At 37.6% G+C, this 10,657-nt stretch overlaps 1 protein-coding gene across 1 annotated transcript in view; it reads right to left on the bottom strand.

Moving 5' to 3' along the window:
• TMEM245 (transmembrane protein 245) overlaps positions 1–10,657 on the bottom strand; it is a gene marked incomplete at its 5' end in the record, with an annotated part of 64,164 nt that overhangs the window by 45,166 nt on the left and 8,341 nt on the right. Inside the window, 2 exons of the mRNA XM_009079677.1 lie at positions 2,287–2,310; positions 7,043–7,212. Of these exons, the coding sequence (XP_009077925.1) occupies positions 2,287–2,310; positions 7,043–7,212 (194 nt within the window). The remainder of the gene's footprint in view (positions 1–2,286; positions 2,311–7,042; positions 7,213–10,657) is intronic.

Raw genomic sequence — 10,657 nt, 5'->3', positions numbered from 1 at the left:
GGAATTTGCAGTTCTTTCTAAAGACTCCTGCCATAGGCAATGCTATAAAGAATAAATCATGCTAGTTCAACTGGAACTGTTCTATATTTTGGGCTACATATATCATGCACAGGAATTTAAAAAACAAGTTTTATCACTAGCAGTCACAATCAACCACCATTTCAAACTCTGCCATATCCAGGTGATGTATTTTTAATTTCCTGCTGGATTATCAGAAATGTATCTTGATGTTCTCAGAAGTAATTCCCTTCAAAAGACAGGCAAAAAAGGAGGAAAGTGCAAAAATCAATCTTCTAACTGCATGCAGTGTTCTGTATTACAAATCCCCTCCTTTCTTTCCCTCTGGTAGGGCATGAATTTTAGTTTTAATTATTAAGAAAACGCACAAACCACCCACAGCTAACCAAACCCTTGAGATCCTGATACAGCTTGTATATTATTGTGGCTTTTTATTTTAATCTCTATTATAATATTATTTTATGTTCATGCACAGGAGTCAGGACTGCATGTAACACTATAGGACTTTCAGGATTTCTTCCTATGAAACTGTAAAGTAAACCAATAGTTTTAAAAAATAGCTCCTAGGAACTAAAAACCCTCACTCTGTTAAGAAATTATATCCACAGGGTTTTGTCAAATAATGCAAGGCTCTAAACTAAAAATACAATCCAGAAATTGTAGAGCTTAAAGTAATTACAGTGAAATTGTTTTTGCAACATATTGATATTAAGGAAAAAGATTATCCCATACATGTGAATTTTCAAACAAGGAAATGACAAATTCAGAGCCAGAAAAAAACATACTTGAGATTAAACTTTTACCTGTGGCTCACTGAACTCAGCACTTCACCTAAACTGTGCTAACAAACCAATACAAACAAAAATTTTATGAAGGGTTATGGTTGCATATATTTTCTAACTGCAAGTGATTCACACAAGACAAACATTACAAAATCAGGCAATAAAAATGCAATTTTAGAAAGGGAAAACTATGGCCAAGACCAAAGAACATTCAAAAATTCTCTTCTCCATGGACAGTTATAAATCATATAAATTATGAAGCATGAAGAAACTCTACCCTCTCATTCAGAAACACAGAAAGCACCCCCAACATACAACCCTGGATTCACTGATTAAGGAACTGAAGATTAAACCTTCTAAATTCTTTATAGTTGCTCAGCCTAGACACTGCATGCAGCATTATTCCCCATCTGCCATCCACAGCAGATACCAGCTGTGCAGCCCCACTGCATTGTTTATAAGAACTTTTTATTTACATTTTATGTGTGTATATATTTTATCACATTCCAGATTTTCATCTATAAAACTCTGAGGTCCTGTGGCCATGCACATGCTATAGGCATTCCTCCCCAGCTCTGTGCTTGTCTGAAGCAATGACAATGCCCAAGTCCCAGAGAGGTATCACTGCACTGAGGAGTTCCCCAGACTTCAGTCATACATGAAGCCAAATCAGTTTTAACTTCTTTTGGGATGACAGTTCCCCAAAGAACAATAGTTAAACTTAGCTGGCTACGACAAACCATGGGAACCAGGAATAACAATTCTAACTACTTTAATTTTCTAATTTTTTTTTTTACTAGCTCTCACTTCCCTTAAGACTGTAGTTAGATTCAGCAGTTCTGAGGCCATGGGAAGTCTCATTTCACTCCCAGCACACTACATACCAGTATGTCTGTATTCACTTTGGTACACTACATCCTATGTCTGTGTACACGGGCAAGTTTGACACTTCAGAAGTCAAAGATTAAGAGCAGTGACTGAAACCAATCAATGCACTATTTGCAAGCACTTGCACTCATAGCTTTACAGCTGTGCTTCACACCCTCATCACTCCCATGTTAACTCAGTTCACTGATGCTTTCTCTGAGCACATAATAGTGCCCCAGTCTGGGAGAGAACTGGTTTTGTTATACAGAGAAGTGGGGACCAGATGGAGATCAACTGTTCTTAAATAAAAGTGCCACTAAATCAATCTACCACTTGAAAGGTTAATGCAATATTCTGTTATACAAAACGTTTAACTATGTGGTAGAATATAAACATTGGGGAAAGAGACAGGAGATCGGGTAGAATTATATGACCTTCAGTAGCTTATAATAAGAGCTGGAAAAGAGACATTTGAGAAGGAAATCTATGAAGCAAGGCGTGTTAAGGAGTGTTCATGCTGCAAAATAAATAAAATAATAAATTAAAATAATAATAAAAATCAAACTCCCCAAAACCACAGAATCCATTAATTGGAATCACAATGTTTCTGTTTATTTACCTTCTTATTAAGCCAGTGCCACAGCTTGTCAGTGGCAGGGGGAGATGGAAGAAAAGGGAAAAAAGACAACACAGTGGAAAATTATTGAAAAATGCAGTAATAGGGGAAAAAAAGCAATGAGAGGCAGGCAAAGTCATCCACAGAATGAAAATGAAATTGTTCTAGACACAAAGGTAAACTGTAATAGGAGAAAAGATCATAACTTCTAATGCAAGGATCTAGGTATTACTATTAACATGCACTTTTGAAACAAAGAGGGATATAACAAATATGAACAACTTTAATGATATTAACAGAGCTATCAGCATAATCTGGCAATTCCAGTTTAATTATACTGAGAGCTACCATTTCAGATTTCAGAGCAGGACTTGTACAAGTACTCCAAGAAGGTCACTTTACCCAACACCAAAACTTAACACAAGATACTTGTTCATTGCATTAATACTCCTGTTCAGGCAGTTTCCTATGCAGTTCAAAACACTCCTACCATGTCAGTTACTGTTAAACAAAATTTATTTATTTGTTTAGCACCACATTCATATGAAAACATTCCCATTCAATGGCACAACATCAAATACACAATTAAATCTGATATACAAACAACTGTAAATTGCAGATCAAATAAGCGTAAGGATTTCATACAGTTCTCTTTGCGCTTCTCAGCAGTCCATTTCTCCTTTGGTACTGCAGTTATTTTTCCTTACTGATGCTCACCCATATGCTCAAATACACCCATTTTAGGACCTAGTTTATGTAGGATCGTGCTCTTAATTGTAGCCATTACTAATCAATTAGCAGTATAATCACAACAGTGGACAGCTTTAATGTCGTTATTCATCTGTGTTAGAGGTTAAGATAAGTGAAGTTTGTTTCTTGCTGAAAACAAGATCATTGAATGCTCAGTAAATCTAGCATGTTCACCAGCTTCCAAAAATTATATTAGCCCCCAATGAAAACTAAAGGTAAGAATATTTCAAATTAAAGAAAAAAAATCATAATGTTAATTAAGTCAGAACAGAAACAAGAAGCAGATTTACAAAGAAAGATGAACATCAGGAAACAGGAAAATAAAATATGTCACAAAGCACCCACTTTTATGACTCACTCATGGAAAGAATCACAGTAAATAGAAAGCAATGACAAAGCCTCAAAAGTCTCAAACTGATACTGTAGAATTTGTTTCTGTTTTACCTCTTCACCTATGGAATAGTTTTTCAGTGAAAAAGGCTAAAGTTGCTTACTGATTCAACAACCTTTAACTTTGCTTCTGCATATTAAAACCCACTATCTATCTATACATGAGGTTCATTTTGGAAAAAAACAGATCTCGTGGCTGTATTTCTCCACTTTGCAACTCCATATAAAATACAACGAAAGTTAGAGCTCTATTACCAGCCTAAGATCTTTGCAGAATGTGAAAGAAAGTCTTTGGTATTTTTGGATGATACATACATTAACTAGGAAATAACATTCTATGTCAAGGAACCCAATTTTTTTAGCACTGTTTCATACAATACCTGTGAGGCTCTACCTCCTTACTAGCTTAGCAATATTGATATTTAAGTAGTTCTACAAATTTAATGAATCTACGTTTGAAAATAGGCTACAGCTTAATTCTAATCTTCGAGTCATCCAAAATTAATAAGGCTACAGCCACTTTTCCAGTATTTTTACTGGAATACTATTTATCTAAAATCTTACATGTCTATCAAAGTATTTCCTATAATAATATATGCACTGGTAGAGACTCTGCTCATTTTCTGTGCTTGGCTTAACTACGTGTTAAACCTGGTACCAGAGGAAAGAAATGTTGACTTTACACAAAGTCCAAACAAAATCCATATATAAAATTCTAGTGTGCTACACCTAGAAAACACCTAACAACTACATAATTCACTCAAGCCCACCAGAAAGCATCCATGTAAAATACTAGCACATTCCAGCTAGTCAACGAGTCTTGTGCATGCAGCTGAGCAACTGTCTATGCTGCTGAACTCTCTCACAAACTCTATAATCAAAATAAAACTGTGGTCACTGTGTTGAAGGACAACACTCTTCCTTGAAATAAAAAATTATCAGGGAAGCATACCATATCTATTAAGTCTTAAGATGACTTGGCGGATGACAACCGAAACTAAAGAATACAGTATGGACATCCTATTTTCACAGCCCATATTTAAAAAGTAGGTCTGCACATACAGGCACAATTGACCTACTGTTTATTAAGAAAGTGAAAGGCAATGCTCTACTTTTACTCTTGATCAGAATTTCTCTTTACTTCAAATTTGTCTGCATTTCCAAGATAACCAAAGGCTGGTGAACAGGAGGAAAGAAAAGCAGCAGTTCCTTTCTTACTGCCTTTATTTAAAAAACAGACATAATGAGTAAAGTTCAAAGATTTGCATGCACGAGCAGTACACTCCCATATTTCCTCACAACAGGCTATTTTCCAGGCCATCTACACTAGCCTCCTAAACTTTGCTTGGGAGAAAATGACATGCCACCCTAAGATGTCTTCCTCATCCTCACTATGTCTTACTCAAATCTGGAACTATTTCCTAGCTGGGCATATCACGTGTGCCACACCAACCAGTACCACTAGGTACTGGTGTGAAACAGACCTTGGCTTGTCCTTAACTAAGAGCCCCAATACCTGTTGAGATTCAGCCTCAAGTTAACTTCGTACATGAAAAAGACCCCACGAAAACAAACAAAAATCCTAACCAGCTTCAGCTCCCACCAAAAGGAAGTACAAATAAAATACTAAAAAGTTAAACATCTAATTGCAAAGGAAATGATTCCACAATCTTGGCTTCTAACACACACACATAAAAGGAAAGCTGTAACAATTTACTCCCCAAATTTCCATTTTGTGTTTGCTTACTTTTTACTTCCTCTTTAACAGCGTCTACTGAAGCCAAAATGTTTGGTAATCCAATTTAAACATAGTTCATCCATCCTTTCTAAAAAATCTTGCAAGGATGTCATTTTCATTCCTCTTCTTTCCCTGTCCCCATAAAATCCCCACCAATATTCTGTGGCATTGCTTTCCAAATCCGAGACAAAATGCATCTGTGGTCCCACAATACACAGAGTAAGCATAGCTGGTAGAACTTAAAAGATATGGAAGCATTAGTGTGATTAGCATTGAAAGACCACATAAAATCCCAGCCACCCATGAGAAAAGCCAGCTGAATCAGAATTAGAATCAGCACAAACAAGGACAACAGAATCATGCAGAGTATCAAGAGTCCTTCTTGTAATGGCTGTAGAAGAGCTTGGACCACTTTAATACACACAGCACAGACTCAGAAGGAGTATGACTGTCATCTAAGAAAAGGGGGTTGGGGGGGGGGAGAAGGGAGATGGAGAAATGAGTTGTGCCAACAGTGTTCTTCTGCTTAGATGAGAACAACATGAATATAAGCTGACCTTAAATTAATTAAAGCTGGAAAGCGGGAAGTTCTGCTGCACATTAAAGCCCTACCACCTTCTTCAAGGAGAAAAGACTTATTGCAATTAGGAAGGATACTATATCACACAGTTATGGATCCTAAACTTGACAACTCATGAAATATGATACATACATTGTATCTACAGAGTCTTCTTACTCACAACACAAAACTCTTTAATGAAAAGCTTTGTATAACTTAAGCTTTTATCCCAGTGTCTTCATACTCTCCACTACTGTTGGAAAACCACTTTATCGTGTTCATAGCTGCATTTTCAAAGGCTTTTCTTTTTCAAATTCTTCCTCAATAAACCCTGTGAAATTGTCACTATTTTCCTAGAGCCATTTCAATGCGTTTGTCCAACTTCTGACATCCATTTACCCAATAGATCCAGGCTTAAGCTCTTCCCTGTAGGGAATTCAGAGCTATAAACTGCAGACCGATCTGTCAAGGTACAGATGCTCTGATACACACACTCACAGGGTTCAGCTCTTCAGCTACAGAAACTCAGAGGTAACAGCTTTTTCTAAAGCAGAGAATACTTCATCAACACAGCTACAGAAAGCACATTCTTACACACTGGTTTAGCTATTACAAACAAAATAATCTCAGTTTACATGAAAACTTAAAATTCTCAACAGAGGACACTTCATAAATTTTATGGAGCTTTCCAACTCTGTAATTTGCAATGAAAACACTGGTGCACTGAGTGGGGGGAGAAGGGAGGTGAGCACAGAAGCCTTATTCTATGGCACTTCCAAAATATCCCATGTATTTCTTCTTCTACAGAGGGAAGACTCACTTCTGTACCACCATAGCACTGTGTTCAACAACTATACTTCCAGTACAGTAGTATATATAGTATACCTTATAAACAAATGAGTTCCAACTAGCTCGGGCCCTATTTACAGAACACAATGGTCTGCTTTTTAAATAAAGTTTTCACAACAGAAATAAGAACATCTTATTAAGTTTAACTTCAAAATCTTTATCATCAGCTGAGGTGATTAAACCATTAGAAGTTTGTCTTGCTCCAATAAGGAATGTTCTAAAGCTAACTCAACATTTTAAAAGTAACTTCTGTAAACCTTTGTATGTAATCATTTAACAAATTTAAAAGTGTACTTAACCGTGAATACTGACGGAAGAGACAGTTTAAAATACACCATAAAACAGATACAGTTTTACATGAGAGACATATCCATTAGTGACAGACATTTATTTTAGAATTACAGCATCTCAGTAAATGGTGAACAGAGGATAAAATAAACTTTCAAGTTGCTTAAGGAAGTAAGTAGAAATACCTTACTGTCAAGCTTTAGCATGACACTTCCAAGTCCTCTGATGGGCCGTGGAGCAAGAGCTTCCTGACGTTCCTTCACAAAATTTTCAACAAATTGCCACCAACTTTTGCAACGGTTTGCCATGAAGTTCAAAACTCCAAAATGAACCACAAGTTTTTTAAGTGCCCAAACTGTAACCACAAGAAGGAAATTAAGTATTAGGGATGCCAGAGAAGCACCACAAGACTACATATCTATCCCATTCTGAAAGACATATGAAAACCAAAAGACTCTTGAGTTTTATCTCCCATTAGAACCCACTTTCGGATTTTTCAAGTGGTTTTAGTACAAATCTCCTCACTGGCTTCATAGCTGTGCTTAAGCACATAAAATTTAGATGACAGCAGAAAACAAGGTGCCCATGCATTACCCAGTAATGCAGCTAAGACACTTGAGCAAGACCTGGGATAAGAAGATGCCATTCCATGACTCCAATACAGAGGATTCCTCACATATTCATACACAGACCATGCCAGATGACTACGCACAAAATATTACACTCAGAACTTAACAGCATGTTTGTTACACATAAAAGAAAACTTTCAGCCTGAGTTTTTAAGTTTTACACCATATACACTGTTAAAGTATATTTTTCCCTTAAGAACTGATAGCAGATTATGTCCCTTTAAATCCTCTAGTGATAGATTTTGCTTTTTAAACATTAAAAAACGTATTTTGAGATCAGCCTTTTATTTTGGCAACATTTGATACTGAACTCCTTACCATTATACTCAAGTGTACTTTTAATAAACCTTTTTTTTTGTTGTGAAACACTGTTCCCCAAACTAGATTCACTGCTTACTGCCATACACAACACTGCAACAGCTGGCAGTAAACCACTTCACCCCCAAAAATTCACATCATGCTTCTACTTGGAGACGTGTAAAATGACATACATAGCCTAAAAGGTTAACTTTTACTATCCACAGGGCATTTATCAAAGTTCCCCAAGAGCCTATTCTCAGCAAGCCAAGCATGTAATAGTTTATGTTCTTGTTCCCAGAGAGCCAGTGCAACGGTTTGCTGACATTTGGTTCACTTACCCTCTGGCACCATCATGTGGCAAATAGAGGATTTATTCTCTTCAAGAAACAGAATAATAATTTTTGTACTAAAATGATGTGGCAAACATACAAAAAAGATAAAAATACGGCGCAAGTGCCAGCACCTAACCTACAGGCTGTAATTTTGTATGATGAAATGCAACTCATGGTCAATACACAAACTGCTGCCCAGCAAAATTGGGCAGGCTTGCATTTTATGAGCTGAACAACATACCTGACATGACATTCTAACCTTCCACTATTATTTAAAAGTAAGTGTTTAAACAATATATTCTAAATAACCATCTGTACACTCATTGCAAAGGTGATGTCAGAGGTGCTACAGTCAACCAAATGGCTGTAATTGTACTAGGTTAAAAGAGACAAGAGAAAAAGTTAAAGGAGGACTGTTACTAGAAAGTTGTGAGCAAAATAAGAGAAAGGCTGCATAAACAGAAATTCCAAACATCTCCAGGAAGCATAAAATGACCTGAAGATTTAAAAAAAAAGGACGCAAGAGAGCAAGCAAGAAAGTAAATAAAAGATCTTAAAAAGAGACAATATCAGGATTCCCAGGTTCACATCACTGAAACAAAATGCTACAAGTGTTCCACAAGCTGGTTTATTACCTAGCTTTTCTATCCATAGCAGCTTTTTCACCTTTTCATATTATAGTGTATTTATGGTATCATTTTTCCACCCTCTACACTAAGCAATTTCAAAAGGTGCTTATTTGAATTCAAGGAAAAATGTTAATGGCATCAAGATGTTACTAGAAATCTAAATGCTACTACATGTCAGTCCTGCCTAGCATTATAAGAAACACTGGTGAAATGAATGCCTTTCTGTTTAAGGTTTTGTGAGGTTATTTTTATTTTTTTTACATGCTAGAAGCATTTTCCTTAAGGTCTCAGAAGTGCCTAAAGTTATTAGTCTCCTTAAACTTGAGCAACTGCAAGAAAATTTGCTTTATAAGCCTTCCTATATTCCAAATATTTTTACTATTACCTCTGTTTTAACCATCCAGATTATCATCATTCACCTTCTGACACTTAATGTAACCCACTGTTCTAAACTTGGCTCTGTTTATCATTACACTGCCTTTTTGTATAATTTTGTGATGATCCAGTTATATACAGTTATATGCCAAGAAAAAGCACTTAGTGGCCCAGTGTCACTGCTAAGGCAACAAGTCACAAATATTCTCAACAGCAATTTTGGTTTTGGCATGAGTTTATTGTTTGGGCAGTTATTTTAGACCTAATGACTAATAGGCAGTGCTACCCATCTGTGTCATTTACAGATGTGCACTTTAATATAGATTTGTCTGGCTTGATTTTAAAACCATTCATTGCTGTCTGTCTAACTGCAGAACTGTTGCAACCGTTTTTCATCCCGGCCAAATAGGTATTTCTGAACAGTGGCAAACTCATTCCTTGACTTTTCAGTAAATGAAGCCACATAAGCTCTGCTTCTAATAAGTCTAAAATTTATTTTTTAATCCCTCAATCACTTCTGATTGCCATTTCCCATGATGCCCAGACATCAAAACTGAAAAGTGTCTCCTATAGTAACTACAGCGGAATGAAACAAAGATCAAATCCCTCCCTCCTCTTTCCTGTATTCAGCTATTTATATGCCTAACCATCACATTACCCTTTAGCTGCTGTTACAGTGCCACGGCCAAAGGCACAGCTGTTCCTTTCACCATGGATATCAAAAGTTCCAGCTCCCTGAACCTGTAGGTATGGCCCCAGAGTCATGATTTCCGTGTGCACAACTAGACAGTTTACATCAGCTTTGTGTAGTGTGTGCAGACCTTAAGGGTTTGGTAGCAGGGTGGCCACTGGGGTGGCCTCCATGGGGAGAGACCAGGGGCTGTCTTGTGCCAGACACAGTTCCCGCTGGCTCCACAACAGATCCATCACATGGCAAAGCTAAGCTCATCAGGCATAGGTAATAGTGCTTCAGTGAAAATGTATTTAAAAGAGGGCAGAAAACACTAGATGGGGAGAAGAGAAGGGAACGCAGAGCTAACAAGTGACTAGAAATGAAAAGGAACAGAGCAATGAAGACAGGTCACAAAAAGGTCAGGGAAGTCGAAGTGCTCCATGGTGGAGCAGGCACACCACTGAGAGGGACTATGGCCTATGGAGGACCTGTGCTGGAGCAGGTACACTACTTGAAGGGACTGTGTGTGGCCTAGGGATAAGGAGAAGCCCAAGTTGATATCACCCCAAAGGGACTGAAGCTCATGGATGAGCCCATCCTAAAAGACAGAAAAGAATGACTGGGGAAGTCGAAGTGCTCCATGGTGGAGCAGGCACACCACTGAGAGGGACTATGGCCTATGGAGGACCTGTGCTGGAGCAGGTACACTACTTGAAGGGACTGTGTGTGGCCTAGGGATAAGGAGAAGCCCAAGTTGATATCACCCCAAAGGGACTGAAGCTCATGGATGAGCCCATCCTAAAAGACAGAAAAGAATGACTGGGAACAGTGTGGTCAGCAGGACCAGAGAGGCTGCCCCTGT

This window comes from Acanthisitta chloris, unplaced genomic scaffold, assembly GCF_000695815.1.
Source record: "Acanthisitta chloris isolate BGI_N310 unplaced genomic scaffold, ASM69581v1 scaffold5428, whole genome shotgun sequence".
NCBI lineage: Eukaryota > Metazoa > Chordata > Aves > Passeriformes > Acanthisittidae > Acanthisitta > Acanthisitta chloris.
Note: the sequence above shows the minus strand (reverse complement) of the source record. Positions and strands in the feature narration are given on the sequence as shown.